At 42.3% G+C, this 22,090-nt stretch overlaps 1 protein-coding gene across 1 annotated transcript; it reads right to left on the minus strand.

Annotated features, from left to right (window-relative positions):
- Positions 1–270: 270 nt before the first annotated feature.
- Positions 271–20,098, minus strand: NPY (neuropeptide Y). The gene is made up of 7 exons (XM_074367340.1): positions 19,980–20,098; positions 17,953–18,024; positions 15,008–15,232; positions 7,524–7,828; positions 6,422–6,609; positions 2,311–2,391; positions 271–469 (listed from the first exon to the last, which is right to left on the minus strand). Exons 3-7 carry the CDS (start codon positions 15,045–15,047, stop codon positions 445–447), a joined length of 639 nt encoding a protein of 212 aa, XP_074223441.1. The 5' UTR covers positions 15,048–15,232; positions 17,953–18,024; positions 19,980–20,098; the 3' UTR covers positions 271–444.
- Positions 20,099–22,090: the final 1,992 nt, after the last annotated feature.

A 22,090-nucleotide genomic window follows, 5' to 3' on the forward strand; every position in this document is an offset into this window, starting at 1 on the left:
TAATAGGGGAAAAGTTCAGCAAATTGGTCCAAATTAGCATTGCCCTGCGCAATGTTTCCAAATCTTTCTGCCGTTCCACACAGAACATAGGACACCCCATGGCTGAGACTGGGTCACCACAAATCTTATCTTTATATCTTCCACAGCCAGCCTTTGAATATTAGTGATACAAACCTTGAATATGCTACTTGAGGGAGACTGTGATTTAATGAATAACTAAAAATAATTTTCACTATTGCAACAGCAGATTTTTCATTGAGGAGTGTACACTTTTGAATGCATGGTACTTTATTTAAACACTCATATATACAGTGATGACAAAGGGAAACTCTGTGGAGGTGAGCACAAGGGCTGCATGCAGTGGGAGAACCCGCAGACTAGTTTTACAGGATGAAATAAGGGTTGAAAAATAGGCAAAGACCGGAGAGCGATATTCACTTCCCATCACCACATGGAAGGGTCTTCCAGCCTGTCAAACACAAGAAGCAAACCTCGTAAGAAAAGCTTCCCAACTTCCTGGGAGGCTTGCAGGAGTAAGACATTCAGTTCTGAGCTGAAAGAGGATCAGAAACTGTTGAAAAGTCTCCTGTTGGCATTCTAAATAGGAGGCCATGTGAATATCAGAGCGAGAGACAGAGGCATAATGTACAGACCCAGCTGATTAGCTTTCACTCATGTTAAGGGGACTCTCAGGCAAATCTCAGAGGGAGTATTTAAAAGGCTCTGTTTTTATCAAAGAAGCGGAAGAACTCTGCAATATTTCTGAAGATCAAAATTACAGGAATCAGACGAAACTGTAATAAGAAAGTTATTGTTATTCACCTCTGAATATGCTTCCTGTGTTTTCCTGCAAGGCTTTTTATGCGGTAAGATGTTCTTTATTAGACTATAAAGAACACTTTTAAATAAAATAGCATTCACAGGCAACTGCAAGGCTGTCAAGTTTTATCTCCTTCTGAGTGCACATGATTGAGGCTGTCAATCAGGGTGCAATTAACTCTACTTCACGCACCAACTGTGTCACAAAGCAAAGAGCAGCGGCAAGGCTGTAAGTTGGTCTGGGTGATTATATTTCCAACCCTAAGTGGGTACAGCTTATCCTAAACTTTTTACGGTGGTAAACCTCATATGCATATTCATAAAACATTAAAAAACACTGACTGCTTAGTATTTAAAAACTACCCTTAGGAGTTTTCCACCTGCATCTCTTGCATTTGCTGTTTAAGTCTGGGCTGGGGCCTCCAGGGACAAGAGCCCTGGAGCTTTATTCCAGTCCAGATTGTTGCTTCCTTCAGACAAACCTGACAACTCTAGACCCCACCTTCTCGATGGCTGGCGATTTCACAAGAGAATGGAGGAGGGAGAGCAGGAGGGAAGTGGTGGCATCCTAGGGAGAACCCCAATGAAGAGTGACACGTCGGTCACACTCGCTGAGCAAGTCTTCTAGTGACCTCTTCTGGGGAACTTGTTTCTTGATGTTGTAGAGCTCTGGGTTTAAGGCGGACAAGCCAGCACAGAAATGGATGAACCACATGCCATGTGATCTTACAGTGGGTATGGGACAGGAGAGCCAGTTATGAAAACAGAGGAGGTCCGGGCACCTTTTCACTAGCACTCTTTGTCCAGGGGCACTAGAAGATCCCAGCCTAATGTTTGACACCTAGATATTGGAGGGCTCCTCTTCCTAAGGCAGCTCCACACTCCAAGAAAGCCTCAGGGCTCCAGACAAGCCCCTAAGAAGAATGTGTCATTGAATGTTCATTCACTGAATGCAATAAATTATGATGTGATATCAGCTGAACTAAAATATGTCAAAAAGTAAATAGGAGCATCCCTCAGTTTACCTACAGCTTCATGTAAAACCAGGAAGACTGGAGTGAGACCCATGTGGGACATTTCCCAGGCAGTCGAGATGCTCCACATAGTGTATAAGAACTAAAGATGACCTCGGCCAGATACGGACGCTTGGTCATTTCAATGCAGAGATGGGGGCTTACTCTGTGCTTCCCCAATCTAACCCAGTTAGAAGTTCTTTATAATTTATCAGGTAAAAGTCACTTATATTTAAAAATTTTAAAGGAGCATCAAATAATTTGAGATAGAAGTATCACCCCACAGAAGTTCAGAGATTTACAAATGAATATGTGAAAAGAAATGTCCTTCCCACCCTGCTCCCCATCCCTATTTCTACCTAAACCTTCCCTGGTCTGGAAGATCCCATCCCAAAGCCTCCTCCCAGCAGCCCTCTCTGATTTCCCTTCCTTGGGCACTTGCCCTCTGCAACAATGCCCCGTACAAGCTGTTTCATACCTAGTTCTGGGACCATTTTCTGTGTTTTCTCTCATCAGGAGGTCTGCAATCAGTGTCTCAGGGCTAGATCGTTTTCCATATCTAAAAAAGGGAGGGCAGAGGGAGTAAAAATCCTTTAAAGCAAGTTTGGAGGAACCATAAAAACCTTTAGGGAAAAAAGAAAATTTGTGGTATTAAATCTAAAAGAAGTTTTCAGTCCATCATCTGCTAATGAGTAATCTAGGTGAATGAAGCATATATGATACAGAAACATAAATACGGTTTCAAATTTTACACATATATTTAAACTTTGCTTAAATACTTAGTAAATAACTTAGCAGATTATATAACTTAACCAAAATTCCTAGTCAACTTCTTACCTTTCTATACCATCACAACAATACATATATATACTTTTATAACTAGGTGACAAGAAATAAATTAAAATACACTGAAGTATGATTTTAAATGTTTCCATAATTAGCTATTGACATAGTCCTAGTGATACACGTCAGTTTAAATCTTAACAAAGAGACTGGGCGGTATTTCAGAAACAGGCTTAGAAAGACTCAGCAGACTGAAGTTCTAGACTCACCTGTGTCTTTGAATCTCAGTTTTCCCATTTGTAAAAATAAAATCATAGCTCCTGCTTAAATTAGAGCCTGGATGAATATAATGTCCAATGTAAGTCACAACGCTTTGAAAGTGACAGAGTGATGCACAAGACTGCACATTACTGCTGTTGAAATGCACCCATTCTTACAGCTGCGAACAGATCCTGGGTCCTACATTTTCTATATGTATTTGAGGTGCCGAAATCTAAAAATCTTCTCCCATGCTGTGATTTTAATCTATCCTGTAAACATAAAGGAATCCTGCTGGTCTGTGGAAATGTTCTTGGTCTCTTTTCTCTCATAGAAGGATGTAGATAGACAATATTTGAACGTGAGGTTATGTTTTCTTGCTAGGGTATATATGTTGCCGGCTCCCGGTGAGTGAGGACGCTGGGGTCTCTCACTCTTCCTGATAAAGGGTCTGACAAATCTGTACCAAGTAGTATTTTTTGAAGAAGCTATTTTGCCTTTTCTCAGAAAAGGCTTTGGAACGCAGCAGCTGCTTTTTTTCACAAGTGAAAAGTTAGCCTGGCACAGATTGATTAGCAGTGGAAACAGTGGAACAAAGCTAACAGAGGGTATATGCAACTGCCTATCAAGCACAATTAAGTCTGAATTTTGGGAAATTTTTTCCTGTTATTGCTCCTTGGCTGGGACTCAAGGGATGCAAAAACAAAGCCAACTCTCCCGCCCCCATCATTTGTAAGATTTCCTCAGAGGTTTTCTGGAGTTGTGGTATCAGGCTGCTGCTTATACAGATTTATTCTGTCCATCAGTTGATTTTACCAATCTTAAATCTCTTGGGCAACCTTAACTCATTTATCTTCATCATGCTCCAGTAAATTAAAGAACTGAAGAATATTTTCTCCAATTTACTAGTAGAGAACCTAAGTCTGTAGGACTGGAATTTGCAGTTATAAGAGTCAGTACCCAGAGCAGCACTGATGACAGTTCTTCCATCTCTAATTAATTCTGGATTATCCTTCTTCTCGACAATGCTTTAACTTTCAAAGACAGCATCCCTAGAAAGATTCTCAAACCTGGCTGCACATTAGAACCAGCTATGAAGCTTTAAAACCCACTGTAAAGCCCAGCCCCTTCCCCACAACCCAGGAGACTGATTTAACTGGTCAGGGGCACAGCCCAGCATCGGTATATTTTAAAAGCTCCCCAAGTGATAACAACATGCAACCAGGAGGGAGAAACTCTAATCTAGGGCTGGGTTTCTCAATGTTGGCACTCTGAACATTCTGAACTGGATAATTCTTTGATGTGGAGGCTGTATTAGGCTTTGTAGGACGTCTGGCAGCATCCCTGGTCTATACCCACCAGATGCCAGTAGTATCACCCCTACATTGTGACAACCAAAACTGTCTCCAGATGTTGCTCAACATCTTGGGGAGCATAAAGTCTGTCCCAACTGAGAACTGCTGATTTAGGGGATAGTAAAAGCAAAATGTGGCAGACCTATGCTCTAGAATAAACGATGCTGTTTTTGGAAGCAATGAACCAGGAGTATGTAGCTTTAGAACATGAACTGAGCAGAAAAATGGAAGAAAAGAGAATGATATCAGAGAACCATTTATGCCAAATTAAAATGTATGTACACAAATGTAATCTTCAAAAATATGAACATGTGCATATGAAGGGATGTATGTGGCAGCAAGATGATAAGAGTACAGAATGGAGGTGATGGGTGCAGGTCATAAGCCTCTGATGGTTTCTAAGTAGGAATTTATATGAAGATGAGACAGAAAACTGCTTCAGGACCAATTCCTTCCCAACCAACCTGAATCTCTTCCCATGAAACTCAAGTCTCTTTCCCTTATTTTCTCCTCATCAAAGGTGCTGGAGAGCACCCTGACTGCCGGTGGCAGTGATAACACCCAAGGAAGATCAGTAGCAGGGCTCCAATTTAATCACCCCTAAAAAAAGCTTTCATGAACTATCTTAGTTTCATGATTTGTAAAATGGAGATAATTATACTCAATTCAAAGCTTTGTGGTAAAGACTGAACAAAATAATACCTAGGAAAACATTTTGAAATGCCAAAGCTTTCTACAATGGTAAAGCTTTACGGGGATCATCTTTGCAAAACAAGTTCTACTGCATGCTCTAACAAGCTAAATAACTAACAAAGGCTTTCCTAGAAAAAAAAATATCTTTTTTATTTGTACAAGTTATTTTCTCTGGTCTGTATGACAGAGTAAGCAAGAATTTGAAGCAATTAACTTTCTAAAAAGTCTATAAGATACAAAACATTCTTGCCTTTTACGATGATCAGATGTAAAATGATCAGACTTCAGGGATCATAAACCAATACTACTCAATTCTGCCACTTTCGTGTGTTTCTGATTCTAAAGAAATTGGTACTTTAAAAAAAGATTTTCAGGGTGAAACAGCTTTTGATGAAACAGAAAAAAGAAAACTTTAAGAAAGATAAACTCCCCCTCCCCCTCTTTGGATCCTTTCCAGCTATTCCCTGAAATATAGTAAAAAAAATAAAAATAAAAAACCAAAACACGACACTTTACAAAACATAATTTAAGTGTGTTAAATGACATCAATGATTGTAAAGGGCTCATTGCTTTTGTCTTATTAAGGTCATTTGATCTCAGTAATTACAATAAGATATTGAATGATTCAAAACTGAGAAGAATCAGTTTGGAAACAAATTTTTAAATCCTGTGTTATTTGTAAAATAGTTTGGATTTGATTTTGTACTTAAGATTTGATGTTGAGAGTGAAATGTGGCCTTTCATTTTAGCTTTCTAGGGGTTCAGAATAAAGATGACAATTTCTCAAATTACATGTAATCCCTCGATTCACCCTAGAGTGAGGAGACCATTGTAAGTTTCTTCTTAATGAAGCACCAAGTGGGCATATCCTTTTCATAATTCATCCTCTATGAAATGAAAAATGTCTCAGCATTTTAGACCAACTGTTTTCATGCTAAATCTTTACTAATTAGGACCAGGGTTTCACGTAAGGGGCTGAGACTGCAACAAAACATTGTACAGGAGGGAAAATAGCTCTAATTGTCTTTTCCAATCTATTGTCATTCAATTTGGTCTGGACACGTTGAAAAATCTGGCGACCCAACTGTTTCTTCCCTGGTTTGTGCTGTTGTTTTCCCAGACACTGCTTGATCTTCTCCTTCCAACCCCTCCCTGGCACCCTCCTGACCCCTTTCACAAGGTACTTTTCCAACCAGGTTTCCAAATACTCCCTCAGCTGCCCTAAGAACAAAAAAGACAAGGGGGTGGGTGAGAAGAGATGGTCAGCTACACCACCTGGGGAACCTGAGTCTGGGGATTAGGATTTTGTGACTGTAGTTTTAGAGGGAACGTACTCAGTGCCCCGCGCAAACATTTACCGAGAGCTGAGTATGGGCCTGATACAACCTGCCCTGGGATACAAAGAAGAAAAAGACAGGTTTCCTGTCGTCTAAGGTCCCAGCATCTCTGGGTGTGTAGGGAGAGCGTTCTGGAGTCGTTGGTCCCGCGTGGCCCACCTACCTCTGCCTGGTGATGAGATTTATGTAGTGTCGCAACGCGGAGTAGTATCTGGCCAAGTCCTCCGCTGGCGCGTCCTCCCCAGGATTGTCAGGCTTGGAGGGGTACGCCTCGGCAAGCGCGCCCAGACACACGAGCAGGGACAGGGCGAGGGTCAGTCCGGACAGCCCCAGTCGCTTGCTACCCAGCATCTGCGGGCACCGAAGACGCAAAGGAGGAGGCTTGGGATTCAGAGGACACACGCTCCGCATCTCCTTCCTTTGCTCCCCGGGTGCCCATCCCCTTGCTACCACCTCCCCACCCACAAACTGGCACTCGACCCAGTCACGCAAAGGCAAGCGGAGAGTGGCGGGTACCACTCCGCGGATTCAGGTCAAGATCTGCTCTGGCCCGGCTCCCCTGCTCCGCCCGAAAACTCTGAGCAACTTCGGTCAAGTAGCAGAGCCTAATCCCGCGGCAAAAGGCGCAGAGTTCGGGGAGCCCGGGCGCAAGTTTCCACACTTAAAAGCCAGATTAGAATTTCCTCCCTCTGCGTTAGGACTTAATGCTTTCCTACCCTCTTCCCCAGATAGGAGAAGTTTCTTCTTTACTACTTTTGGTTTGCCCGGCTGCAAGAACTTGACAGAGATGGCTGAGAGTAATTTAGGGTGGCAATTTGGGGGAGATGGAAGAGAACTGTGCTCGGCCAGTCTCAAATAATGGCAAGGAGCCGGTCTTCCAAGCTCCGAGAATTCCTCAGTCGGGGGCGGGGGGGTGGGGGCTGCCTGGGAAACCACCCTCCAGGCGGAGACCCCCGAGGAAACTGCAAACTGCCCTGGTTTGGGGGGCGTGTTCTCCCTCCATATCCGCCAAAAGATAACCCAGAGGGACAGTTCAGCCCGGAAGGTCAGGGAGAAGAAAAGGGACAAGGAGAAGCAAGTGGAATTCAGCCGCCAAGAGGGGCTGGCGCGCTTCGGCGTGGGGAGGGCGCAATGTGTAGGAGTTGGGGAGTCGGCCCTCCCAGCGCCGCAGGGCTCTGCAGAAGGTGAGATGGAGCCCCGGGCAAGTTCACAGGAGCTCCCCTACCCACTTCGCTCCCGCCAAGCGTGCGGGTCCTGGCACTCACGGTGGCGAGGTGGCGAGGTGGCGAGCTGGCGCGCGGGCGCGGCTGGGCGACGAGTGCTCCGCGGTCCGGCGCGTCTCTCCGAGGGGTGAGAGCAGGTGGATGAGTGTCGAGAGCAGGTTGCAACAGGGCTTTTATGATGCTCCCTCGCCGAGGCGGGAGGGGCCTCGGGCAATCACGCTCGGTGACTCCTACTCCGCAGCTTCCCGCCCCCGAGTGGCGGGGGTTGGGGGGAGGGGGCTGGAGCGGCTGCCGCACGACTGTCGGCTCCGGGAGCCACCCACACCGCAACTCTTCCGCGCCAGGCCCTGCCAGGGGAAGGGAGGGCTAGCACGAGGCGAGTGAGGCAGCGCTCTCCAAGGGCGCTGGACCACGCCAAAGCCCAAGTTCCTGCCATCCTGCTACGGCCAAACCTCCCTGTCCTTCGCGCCCCCTCTAGTCCTGCCAGAGATAGGAGCCGCCCAGAGCATCTCTGTCGCCTGTCACCGGGGCTACCAACCAGTTGGGCGCTAGACTCGGGGGGCACCTGAATCCTCTACTTTGTGGAGCTTCTCCAGGATCTGCGCAGCAACGGCGCTGGCACAACTTTTAAGCTCTTTAGGGGTAGAAAACTTGGTGCCCCCCAGGCTTTTCCTGCACTTAAAGCAGGTCCCAGAAGCCTGGCCTAAGTCCTAAGGGGCTGAGAATAGGCTTCTGTGGCTTCGACTCTTTTCCCAGCTTGTTTTTCTTGGAGATCAGCCCTCACCAAGAACTCCCCCAAACGCGGGGAGCCCGGTCGGTACCTGAAGAGTGTAGCGACTGAAAACTCCGCTTAGAGGCGGGACACTTTCTGGATTTGCTGGAAAAGAGCGGAGTTTGAAGAGCGAAGAGACCCCTCAAAGCACAAACGAAAATTTTTGGTACAAAGCAACTGGGTAGTTAAATGAATAGCGATTTCTCTTTTATCTGCGCCCCGTTGCTTAGTTCTGCTTAGGTTCAATTAACGTTGATTGAGAATGTGGGTTGATCGAAATGAAAAAGGTATATATATGTATATATATATGTATTTAAAAAATCACCATTAGTTTGCACATCGCGTTAAACTTGTTGAATGAATATGTAAGATACATAAACTATTTTTACAGGATCAGGATTTCATGTAGTGGACTTAGGTCTTAAAGTTCCCTGAATGAATGCTTCTGAAAGTCTGAATCTTTCTGAATAAACGGCATGTTAGGAAATTGAAGCGTTGAGTTTACATTATTTTAATGTTAAAATGACAAGTGATTCTGTTAAACTGACATTTTGTTTTTGTGCTGTTTTGACAGTATTGAATTAAATATCAGTTACTGTACAGCAAGCAATCCTGTGTATGTATGTTAGAAATTTTGAAGACCAACCTCCCTTTCACTTAGGTGACTGCGTCTTTCCATATTGCACAAATATACACCAGGGACACAAATACCAGGCTCTTAGCGTTGCTCAGGGATGCTTATGTCAAAGAGCCCTTGGTAAAGTTACAGCAAAACACTTTCTAACTTTGATCCCATTTTTGATAATGGGAGAGGCACCTCTGGCTGCTGAACTATTTCTCTCCTATGTTTAAAAATCAAGTGTGTTTGTTTATATGTTTGTTTATTCTTAACAGTTTTGTTGAGACACAATTGAGATACACTAACCTACACATGTTTATAGTATTCCACTGGGTATTTTCTTACATATAGATGCCCATGAAGTCTTCACCACTATCAAGGTAATGAATGTATACATCGCCATCAAAAGTTTCCTCACATCCCTTTGTAATTCCTTCCTCCTGTCACTCCCCGCCCCCCTCCTCCATTGGTCTGTCTTTATAGATTTGTTTGCATTTTTGGATTGTATAATATACAATTTGTCTGCCTTCTTTCATTCAGCATCGTTATTTTCAGATCCACCCATGTTGTTGCATGTATCAATAACTAGTTTTTTATTGCTCAGTAGTATTTCATTATATAGATGTATTTTAAACTTAAAAAAAAATCTATTCAACTGCTCATGGACTTTGAGTTGTTTCCAGTTTGGACTACTACAAATGAAGTTTCTATAAACATGTGTTACAAATCTTTGTACGAACATATGCTTTGATTTCTTTTGGGGACATAACTTGGGGGCAGAATGGCTAGATCATGTGGTGGGTGTATATTGTCCCACAGTTCACTGATGGTCTGTTTGTTTTTTTATGTTTTGCTCTTTTTTCCTGTGTGTGTTTTATTGGACACTTTCTCTTGCTATGTCTTCCAGTTGACTAATCTTTTCTTGTGCAATGTCTAATTGCTACAAAGACCATATAGCTACTATCTCTAGAATTTCAATTTGGATCTTTTTTTATATCTCTCATGTCTCAGCATGTCTATTTTTTTCCTCTAGCTTCTTGAATATACATTAATAATTACTTGTCTACTACTTCTATCATCAGTGTCATTTCTGTGTTACTTTGGATTGATTGATTTTCACCTCATTATGGTTTGTATTTTCCTTTTTTGTCTGCCTGATAATTTTGGAAAGAATATCAGTTGTTTGTTGGATGTTTTTGTAGTCCTAAAACTATTTTTGATCTTTGTTCTGGGACATAGTTAAAAAAAAATAACAACTTGGGAATAGTTTGATCCATTTCGGGTCTTGCATCTAAGATTTGGAGGTGGGAGCAGAGCTGGCTTTAGTCTAGGTTTAATTTCCCCCTCTTCTGAAGCAGGCACCTTCTTCTTACTTTGACTTATAGCTGATGCCCCTGAATTGTGAAACTTCCCCTCTGGCTGTTGGAATAGTCACTATCTGCATCCCTTTGTGAGCACTGGACACTGTTCCCTCTCATTCTTTTGTGCAGTTCTTTTCCTGGTCTCAGGTGGTTTCCTCATGTGCACAATCTGATCAGCAATCCATTAAATATTTGAGCTGGACACTTTGCAGGTCTCCAGAGTGATGTCTTTCTTATCTAGTTCTCTACCTGTGGCTTCAGCTGACCCATCTTCCCACATTTCCAGCCCCATCTCCTCTGCCAGGCTCTGTTTTAATTCCTCCCTCAGCACTGCAGCCGGGATGATTTCTTCAGGCAGTGGGCTGAGATGCTTGTAGGGCTCCCCTCACCTGTTTCCCATTCCTAAGAGATCACTGTCCTTTGTTGCTTGATGTCCAATGTTTGGGGTGTTGGTTCATGTATTTTTGTCTGGCGTTTCAGTTGTTTCAAATGGGAGGGCAAATCCAGTTTCTCTTTTTCTTAACCAGAAATGAAACTCACATAGTAAGGCTTGGAGAAAAAACACGTTTCTAGTCATTGTCTCTTCTTTCACCTTTAATTTGGTCATAAAACCACGGCACCATAGGTTCTGCCTGAATCTAGCCGTGAAAGCTCTGTTGGTGAGACCTCCTAACTGCAAGCTGCACAGACCTTTACTAGTTATCTGACTTCTCCTGACCGTTGCCCTCGCTGGTCTCCTCTCCTTCACTTCCTTTCTCTCTGAACTGGCCACAGTCTCCTTTGCTAACTTTTCCTTCTGTACCCAAAGCCCAGCCTTAACCTTTCCAGTCTGCACACACTAAACAAGAAGACTCACCTACTCCTGTGGCTTTTGAGTCTGAAATCTCTACCTCCAGCTAAGGGCTCATACCTGAAGGGCAGTGGTCCGGCTCAGATAATCTTGATCAAGCCTCAAGTTTAGAATCGAGCTACCATTAACATACATTCCTAATTTTCTAATTCCTAAATTCCACATAAAGTCCAAAACATTTTCAGAATCCTTAAATTGAACTTCAAGGCTCACATACTTTGAGCCTTACCTACGTTGCAGGTGATCTAACATAACTTTTCCCTTCATTCCCTATATTCTTGTCCATTGGCTTTCTTTCTGCTCCTTAAACAAGCTTTCAATAACCTTCCCCTCTTGGGTCTTCATTGTGCTGTGTTTTCTCTCTAAGACACTCTGTCAACTCTTTTACCTGACCAACACTTACACATCATTCTAGTTTTACCTTGTAATGTCACTTCAGATTTTCCTAGTCCTCTGATCTAGATTAGATCCTCTATTATAAGTTCTCAGAGGACCCCGAACTTTTCATTAATTTTCCTTAGCTACAGTTGAATTTTGGATGTATTATCTAGCTACTGTATTGATATTTGTTAATATCTGTTAACTCCATAAAAGAAGGGACAACACATTTTTTTATTTACTTGTGTATCCCTGGTGTGATTCCTAGCACTATAACAGATCCCTAATAAATGTCTCGATCAGAATAAATATTTTTATGAAACAGGTTAATAACTGAGTTTTAAAGGGGTCTGTTACAATTTAGAACAGAGATTGGCAAACTACAGCTTTTGAGCCACCCCCACAATAAGTTTTCCTAGAACATCACCATGCTCATTCATTTACATATTGTCTATGTCTGCTTTCCTGCTGCAATGGCAAAGTTAAGAAGTTACAACAGACTGTACAACAAAGATTGTAATTTTGGCCCACAAAATCAAAAAATTTACTCTGGCTCTTTATAGAAAGTATGCAGACCTCTGATTTAGAACTTAAGTATTTTATATAAATCACAATTTGAGGGTCCTGAATAGGCCAGACTACTTCCTGCCCCAGGGCCCTTGCACATGCTTTCTCTGCTTGACACTCTCTTTTCCCCCCGACTCTTTGCCTGGCAAACTCCTACTTATCCTTCATGTTTTACCCTGCCTGTCATTTCTCCATGATCCCTCAGTCTACAATAGGTTTCTCTCCACCTCGCCTCATTGTGTGGTTCCATAGCTCCCTAAACTTTCCCTTTAAGGAGGCTTTCATAGCTGTAATTATCTAGTTAGGTATACAGTCATACATGTTATTATTTGCTTGGTGTCACTAACATTTCATATGTATAAGGTCCATGAGAGCAAGGATGTGTGTTTTGTTCACCATTATATTCCTGATGTCTAGAATAATGAGTTCTGTGGAGAAAAGTAATTGGCAGAGAAGAGAGATTGAAAGTGCCAATGGGAGGTCATAGGACAGCTGGGTGATAAAAGAAAGAACACTTTCTTTTACTCCACTCACAACACTTCTGAAAAGTGTGTGGGTTTTTCTATACCAAGCCATTCTTCATTTCTCAGTGGACATCGACTGTATGTCCTAGCATTTAACTCAGTCCTGACACTAACTGCCTGGACTTCGTGCAGACCTCAAAAGTTAAAGGTTCAGTCTCACCAGACTCCCTCCAACTTCAGATTGAGACAGTCTTGAGTCCGAGGTTGTCAACTATTCTTCTGGCCAACCAGCCATAAATTGGGGGTTCCCACAAACTCATCCACAGGTTCAGTAATTTGGTAGAATGGCTCGTAAAATTCATGGAAACATTTACTTATGTTTATTGGCTTATTAGAAAAGATGTTACAAATGATACAGATGAACAGCCAGATGAAGGGATCCATAGCATACAGGGAAGAGGCTCAGAGCTTCCATGTCCTCTCTGGATGTACCACCCTCCCAGCACCTCCAAGTGGTTACCAACCTGGAAGCTCTCTGGACCCCATAGTTTAAGGCTTTTTTTAAATAGAGGTTTCATCAGAAAGATATAATCAATTAACTCAATTTCTAGTTCCTCTCCCCTCCTTGGAGGGTAGGCTAAAAGTTCCAAGCCTCTAATCATGGCTTGGCTTTCTGTGATCAGCCCCTATTCTGAAGCCATCTAGGGTCTCCCAGATACCAGCCATCTCAGCATATAAAAGACACTCTTCTTCCTCCAGCGATTCCAAGGGTCTTAGATGCTCCTGTGTAAGATTATCAAGGAACTGAGTAAAGAAAGAGACAAGAAGAGCCCCAAGTTGAGTCCTGCCATGACCCAAAATTGACAGCTCAGGGATGAGAACAGGTGAGCAAAGTAGCCTAAGATGGAGAGGGAGAGGAAACCCTAGAGTCTGATATTTGATGTTCTTGAAGCCAAGTACAATTTTTTCCCCCAAGGAAGAGAAAATGAATATCTGCATCAAATGCTACTGAAAAGTAAAGTAAGACATGGGCTGAAATTGACTGCAGTTTTGAACAATGTAGAAGTCTTGACCAGAGTAGTTTTGGTGGACTGGCAGAGTTTAAAGGAGAAAGAGAGGAAAGATATAGGAGATAATTTTTTCCAAGAGTTTCACTGCAAAGAAGAGTAAAAAATGGGGCAGTAACTGGTGAGGAAAATAGAGTCAAGAGAAAAATCTTTTAAGATGGGAGGGAAAGGAGCAGGTTGGCCTGCTGAAGGGAATAATGCGGGAGGAGGGAAAAATGACAGGAAAAGAGAGAATCTAGAAGTTGTATATATTAGGGATTGTATATATCCCTTTGTGAAATGAATTGCAAATATGCATTTGTGGTTTGTCATTTTATCTTTCGACTTTGCTTAATGTGTTGTTTTTGCCTTGTAGAAGTTTTTAATTTGTAGCTGCCTGTAGCCAATCTTTTCTTTTGTGGCTTCTGAGTTTTGAGTCTTAGTTTCAAAGACCTTTCACAAGCTTCCTCAGGGGTTTGGGAGATGTGGCTCAGGGGCCAAATCTAGCCCTTCACTTGTTTTGTAAATAGAGTTTTATTGGAAAAGAGCCACACCCATTTGTTTACATACTGTTTATGTCTTCTTTCAAACTACAGTGGTGGAATTGAGTAGTTGCAATACTATTTGCTATGTGGCCATTTATAGAGAGATATTGCCAACTCCTATAGTTTAAAAAAAAGAAAAGAAAAAGGAATTTGCCCTTTTTTGTTGTTTTTTTTTTGTTTCGTTTTTCCTTGTACTTCTATAATTTCTTTATTTCTTCCTTTCCTTACATTAAGATCTGGAATTTATCCTAGTATGGTAAATAAATTAGGATTTCAAATTTATTTTTCTCTAGATTGAATACTATTTTTCTCATACCACTTATTGGAAAGTTTGTAATTTCCGCATAGCTTTGGGATGCTACCTTTACATATACAGTAATACATTTCCTTGTCGAATTCTGGACTTTCCGTCTTATTCCATTCATCTTTCTGTCCATACAAGTACAAGTACCAGACTTTAATGATATGAGTTAATATGCAGTTACAGCTTGTTCCACATCCTCCATTATGGCTCTCTTTTTAGAGGTTTTGACTTACTAATTATATATATTTTGTGGTGTTGTTGTTGTTGTTAAGCTAGATATATATGTAATGTTCTATCATCTTACTTTACATTGTGTGGTTTTTAATTTTTTTACTGGAGCCTTGCCATTTCCTTTGCTTTCTATCTTTTGCTTTATGATCTGTGATAGTTCTTTTATATCCTATTTCTGGCAATTTGGGAAGTATATGATCTGTTTTATTTCTTCTAGTGACTCTCATAACAGATCTAAATAATCTGAACCGAACAATGGCTGTTATTTCAGCTGCCCCCACCCCCAACCTCCAGTTGCTACTCCTGCCTTCTTCTTTGCTAATAGACCCTGATTTGGCTCTGACATCAACATCACCAGACAAGGGACTGAATTATGATAATTCTCTTACCTTTGCCAGCGACAGATTTCGAGGTGAATGTGTGATCCATTTCTGGCCGATGAAATACCAGGATAAATAAGCTGGGACTTTTAGGAAAGTGTTTCCTCTCTCAAAACGAAGAGGCATATCCTTTGCTGTGATTCCTCTCTCTTCCTCTCTGCTTCCTGGATACTGCTGAGTGCAGACGTGAGTCTTAGAGCTGTGGCAGCAATCTTGTGCTTGTGAGGACCAATACTGCAAATACACAGAATGTGACAAAATTCAAAGGTCAGAAGGGCCTAGATTACTGATGAGTCAATGAGCTGCCAAACTGATCTTGGGACTGCCAACCTCTAGATGTCTCCTTAAGTGAACAATAGATGTTCACATAGTTGAAGCAACAGTTAGCTGGGTTTTCTGCTACTTGCAGCTAAAAGCATTCATGATTAGAATTCAGCATTAAATTCTTGATTTTCTTTACTTTTTTCCTCTATGACTTTTGGAATATTATCCTTTTTTATTTTTAGATATTTATTTTTTGACAAGGGAAAACCTCTATTTGTGCCTTATATTTATTTTTCTACTTGTAATGCATTTTTTTTTTTACTCCCCTTAGGCCTAATGTAGGCCTGTTGTATTTGTGAGTTGTGTTCCATCTGCTTTTCTGTTGTCTAAGAAGGTGGTGAGGATGGGACTGGGTGGGGTCTGGGGAGGAAGGGGGGAACCAGGGCTGTGGGTATCACAGTTGGAGGACTTTGTCACTGTGACTCTTTCTGTGACTTAGTTAAAAGTTCTGTACTGAGGTTTACTCTGAATGGTTAAGGGTGTATCTGATCCACTGAGGAAAGCCTTTGGTTTTCAGGCTGTTCACCAGGTGCCAGGGAACCCAAAGCCTCCTCTTCTCTCATAGACTTGCTGCCTTAGGTAGTCATTTCCTCTCCTCCTCTCCCTTCTGGTCTCTCCTGCTCCTCTCTGAGATATGGGTGGAAAAGGCATGAAGATAGGAATTCATCATATTTGTCCCTTCCCTGCTTATATCTTGTTATGAAAACAAACAAACAAAAAATGCCAATTCTTTGTAGTTCTTCCCACCTCTGATGAATCTGTTTCTCTCTCATAGTGAGAGAGGCAACCACTTACAAAGACTCCTGATACTTTTGAGCTTCACTTCCAAACCCCATCCCTCACACCATCAGCCTACTACCCCCCAAATTAGAGGTATCAGTTCATCTTTTCAGAACTTTATTTCTTCACAGTTTTGTTCATTGTGCTGCTTCCAGAGGAGTCAGGTAGATGCTACAGTCAAATTCCAGAATCTTCTCTCTATGGATACTATTTTTAAACTATTACATTATGAGGCTGTGCTTCTTCCTTACTTTGGATGCTTCCAACTTTTTTTTCTTTTTATTTCTTTTTGTTTTTCTTTTTTTTCTATTCTAATTTTTGTGCATTTTATTACATTTGCGAGAAGAGAGGTTTCTTGATCCTGTATTTCTTTCCCAGCTTCTCTGTGAAACTGAAACAGGGTTTACCGACAGACAGCACTACCTCGATTGCTATGTATTTTTAGCAGTGTCTAGAAGTACATGTACTAGAGAATTGGGGCAATTATGAAGATTATTTGGACCATACTTACCCCCAAACTTATCTAAAACATCTAGATAATTGCAGGAAAATATCATTTTTAAAATTTGAAAGTATTCTGATAATAGCTACAATTCTCTCCTCCACTCTTCCATGTGCAGGAAGAAACTGAAGTTTCCAAAACAGCACTCACAGTGCCGAGTTGAGACTGGCTTGTGTTCTTCTGACCAGTCACAGTTTTTTAACAAATTGTTGTTATATTATTATTATTAGTAGTAGTAGTATTAATCTCAAGTCCCATGCTTCTAGTCACAACAACTAATAGCAGAATGCTTTTTTTTTTTTTGCTGTGAATAGAACCTTAAATGTGATCGTGGGAATGACAAGCACTTTTCACCACAATGAAGGCAGACTTTCTAGGAAGATATTGATTTCCTTCTAGGTAGATGGTTTAAATGCTGTGTAGAGTAACCTGCAGCTCAGGTGATACCACTGACTTACTGAGGAGTCCTACCTTCATTTCTGATAGGGCTGAGTTTGAGGAACGTTCAGTTTTCAGTGTGAGGCTACATCATTTCCATGTTAGGGGGTGTGGATACTGGAATTGGCTGTCCCACTGCAGGACACGTTCAGCCTCCTAGGAGTCCAGAAACTGGCATGTGGCCATCAGTTTCCAGGCCTCGCTTGCTTCCAGGGTTCAGATGTGACTTAGTTCAGATCCAGTTGTTTGAGATTTTGATTCAAAATTGAGTTATAACATTTAAGATGTCCCCTATTCTCCAGGTATATTATTAACTGAAAAAAAGAGGTCTAAAGAACACTGAGTTATGAAAGAACTAAATTATGTGTCAATATCCTCTTCCTGACCCGGATAGAAGCAGAAGCCACGTGGCCTGGAGCAGACAGCCCTGATGGAAGAGTCCAGATTCTGCAGCTTCCTGACTGATGCAAAGATAGCAGCGTTCTTGGTGGCCTGGCTCTGTAGTGAGGTTTGGGGAGTTGTTTCTGGAAGCTCAGTCTAGAGTCTGCTTTTTTAGCACTTACTTCCAAAGAGTCTACCCTTTAATAAATCCTCTTCTGTGTAAAGTAACTGGAACAGACTCTGAGACCTGACACTAAGAACTCTGACCACACCCGGGACCATGGCAGAAACAGTGCTGGTCAGGGATTCTGCTGCCACAGACTGGGTCTCTTGAGTCTCAGAGACAGGAAGTGCAGGCCTCTGTGAGTTATTTCCCCTCATCCAGCTACTTCTACGGGTCCATTTAAACTGATAGAAAATGGTCCCATGGGAAATGAGAGGCTTGTTCTCAGAGATACAGGTTGTTGAAATGGCAGCTGGTGTCTCAAAGTACATACACAGAAGATGCATACAGAGCCATGGAACTTACCTGTGGGGCCATAATCTCAGGGCATTTCTCCAAATCTCCCTTCATAAAGGATGCTCTTTTGGGATGGTATGTCTGAAAGCAATAGATAATTCAGGCTCAGTTGTCTAAAATTATGAAAACTTATAATCTCACAGAATAAGAAGCCCAAAGATGGAGCATCTCTATTAAAAGTTAATTCCGCAGCTCAATTATGTCAACGAGGCCCGGGTTCTTTCCATTGTCTGCTCCACTATCCAGGTATGATGACTTTGACTTAGACACTAGCCCTAACTCTGGTTGCATCCAGACATATTGACACCCTTTTAAAGAAAATAATTTATTTAGTATCATTTCTTACTGAACATTTACTACCCCCCCCATCTCCTTGTATTACAACAACTATAGCAATGAGTAACTTTGGATATTTGTCTTTACCCATGTGTGCAGATGCAACTGTTGCATTCCTAGAAGTGGAATTTCTTGGTTAAAGAAAGCTTGCATTTGAAATGTCAATAGCTCTTGCCATATTGCCTTCCCAAAAGATGTGTCCACTAGTAAGGTATGAGAGAGTGTGTTTTCCAAAAGAGGGTGTGTACTTCTATGGATAAGGAGGGGCTGCTTCTGTGAATGGTGGATCAGAAGTGCCTGAGACTAAGCAGAGGAATGTGCCTGCTTAAATTTCTGGTCCCTCCATCTGGCCTCAGGATACAATGGGACTCTCTTTCCAAAGTGAAAATCCATGTTTGTGCCCAAAGTACCTTTGCTCCATAGTAGGACTGGAACCTAAGGGAAGTGAAAACTGAGCCACAGGGCAGAGCAGGTTAATGAGTGGACCCAAAATGAGGCTAGAGGATTCCTGCTGTTTCTCTTGAGCTGGAAGGAGCTACCCAAAGGCTGTTTTCACAGACCTTACAAACTCTGATGAGCTCACCAGAAGTGTTTTCCAAAATACCCTTGGTTCTACTGGTTTTAGTGTTCAATTTTTTTTTTTTGAAAAACAGGCTTTCCCCTTATGGAATTCTGAAGGTTTTGTACTATTGGGAAGTAATGGCTTAGGTCTTATAAACATATTTTGGCACCTTAAGTATGGGTCAGTTTGAGAGCTTTCCCAGGAATGTCAATACATAATATTCCTAACTTCATTTTTAATTGCCTTTTTCTTATTTTGAGAAATTAACATAGTTCTTGATTTTACATTTGGAAACATTTATTTTAATTGTTTAAAGTCTCTTTTTCAGTTCACATTTTTTTCTTCTTCTTGGGTCCTGGTGGAGACAATTTAAAACCAACTAAGTGAGGAGCCCTTCAGGAGTAACTGAGTGAAGTACACGCCATATGCACCTTTAGCTGCTCTCACTAAATCACCAGAGAATTCTCTGATTCAGAAACCCCCGGCAGCCTACCCACAAGAGCAGTATTCTTTAAACTTGAATGCTACAGCTAGTATCACCTCATAAGATAATTGTCTCCAGTGGGATGAAATTAGGCTAAGAAACCAAAGTTCTCTAACCTCATTCTAAAGCTTGATTCTGATACCTGTGTTTTATCTTCTCTTATTTCCACAGGCCGTAGGCTACCTCAGGCCCCACTGTGACAGCATTCCTGGAACAGTCTGGTTTGCAGGCATGTTGCCTCAGTGTTTCCTTTCCCACACCCTCTGGTGGCCATGTTATTTTATTTTTATGAAAGAAACTAGGAGAGATGGCTCCAAATAAAGTAATGCTACCCTTGAATCATGGTGCCTTGATTAATTAATGTTGTTGAGTCATCCAACTAAAGCACTTCCACAGGTCACATTCTGGGTCTTCAAAACCACCCCACACAAACAGCATGTCATGTCTAGACAGTTTTCTTACCTTCTTTAAGTGGGCCTCTTTGCTAGTTTGTATCATAGCTTTAAACTCAATTAGCCTGTAAACCTACCCTACTGAAATCTGTTTTATCATGTATTTGCCATCCTTGAGTTCCACTTTTGATTCATAGACTGAAATGTAAGTTAGGATTACATTTGACAAAAGTACCGTTAAACCTAACGAACATGGACTTACATGAGGAAGGGATTTATTACTCCATGTGAGAAGAAGTCTGGGTTTCAGCAAATCAGGGCTAGTACGGCACCTCAAAATGCCATCAAGGGACTGGGCTCTTTCTCTTCCTGCCGCATCATGCTGGGGATGACGGACACACCTCCAGTATGGTGCTCACAGTCTAGTCAAGGAGAAAGGAAATGCAGAAGAGGCGGAATCAGCTGACGTGAGCTTATGTCTCATTCACCAGATCTCACATGGTCTCTCCTAGCTGCATGGGAGTCCGGGAAGGAAAGTGTTAGCTTTCCAGCTTCTGTGCTACAGGAGGGCCCGGGAGGGTATGGGAACTGGTTTCGAGTAAGTCGGTTTACCATTTGCACCTAGTAGGTCTGGGCTTTCTGGCATCTGGTCCCACCCATTCCAGGTTGGTCTTCGTTTTCAGCACTGAGAGAACACAGCTACCACTTCCCCTTCTGCTGCTGAGATACGGCCGTGAAGGCCAAGATGTAAACAACATTTGTGGTTTGCTTAGAATGTTTTCTCAGTGATGGAGAGAGCACAATGATCTGAGGTCAGAAAACCTGCATTTTAGTCCTGTATTATTTATCCTAAAATGTCACATCGCAAGTGACTCACCTCACCTCTCTGAGTCCTGGTCTCCCATCTATAAAATGGAGACCCTTTTGTGTACGGTCTCAAATGTCTATTATTAGACCAGCCTTCACCCATGTTCCCAGAAGGACGCAAAGAGACGAGGCCGAGAGAGGAGGCCTCAAAATGCTGTCATCATCTGCATCTCCCCCTCTCTCTCAGTCACCTTAGGGGCTCGTAGGTAGAATTCAATTCTTAATAAGGGGCTCGTAGATAGGACTGCCCAGCACTTGGACAGGGAAAACTGAGGGGAATTTAGGACCTGCGTAGTAAACTACATTTCTCATTGCCCCTATGTGACTTTTGCCTTAAAGGTATGAACTCATCCAATCTTTGTTATTAGAATTATAATTCCCCCTTCAGATAGTTGTGGCTTGTCTGGGATCACAACAGTGAGTGAGAGGTCAAGCCACTGAAATAGTATCACCTACCAGCTTCTAATTTCCTCTTGGCCCAGCATGGCCCAGGAAGCTGCCTTGGAGCCATAGCCTCCACTCTTGGTATAACAAGACTATTCCAGGCCCACACCGATAAGCACAGAACCTGCTTCAGTCTGTGAAATATTCCCGCGATTTTCTTGACTGTCCAGAATCCTGCAGTATTATTGAAGCCGAAGATGTCCACGTGTGCAACTGAATCCTACTATTACAACTCTTCTAAACAACTTGATACCCATCTAGGGGTGTGGGGTTTGTGGTTAATTTTCAGATATTTTCTGCAACTGCTGTCAGTAGTGTCTCCTTTAGACTTCATTTTAGCCCAGGCATCTTCACTTATATCACAGGTACAAAGTAGTTGGTCACGTAAATTCTGCTAGGCAACTTTGGTCAGAGGGTGGGACTTTCCTTCAGGCCATGACTATCCTGGAATACGTTCAAGCCATCTCTTCTAGTGGGTGGTCCGTGTGAGAAGAGGGGTGCACAAGGCAGATTATTGAGGGACTGACCAAAGAATGTGTCTCCAAAGACTGCATGCTCAGTGGGTAACAGGCTGACCTTGTGGGTGGGTAACGAGGTTCTCCACTGTTGTGGCTTCAGGAAAAGCTTGGGGCTGACTCAGCTCTCCAGGAGTCTTGGAGTCTCCCAGGACATTCTTCTCATATCAGTATGGGGTGGCTCCATCTCTTCCTCTCTGACCCATTATTCTTTATCTAGAATTTTCCATGATGGGAGAGGAGGAGTCAGGAGGTGAGATATATCAGACTCCCCTGAAACTAAATGTCTGAAAATTTTAGTCTCATGCTGCCTTTGTTTTTGTTTTAGTTGTGAGAGGGCTTAGGAGATGAAGAGGAGAGGAGATGCTAGCAGGAGCTCTTAATAAGGGGCTTGTAGATAGAATTCAGGACATCTATGAATTGAATAAAAAAATACATCTTGGTTGCCACTACTCTAACTAAAATTTAGTAATTCCTTCATTTATGAAAGTGGGCAGCGACCATGGCTGTGTTAGCAGTACCTCTGACTTTGACAACAGCAGAAATT

Source organism: Camelus bactrianus, chromosome 7 (genome assembly GCF_048773025.1).
Source record: "Camelus bactrianus isolate YW-2024 breed Bactrian camel chromosome 7, ASM4877302v1, whole genome shotgun sequence".
In the NCBI taxonomy this organism is placed as follows: Eukaryota; Metazoa; Chordata; class Mammalia; order Artiodactyla; family Camelidae; genus Camelus; species Camelus bactrianus.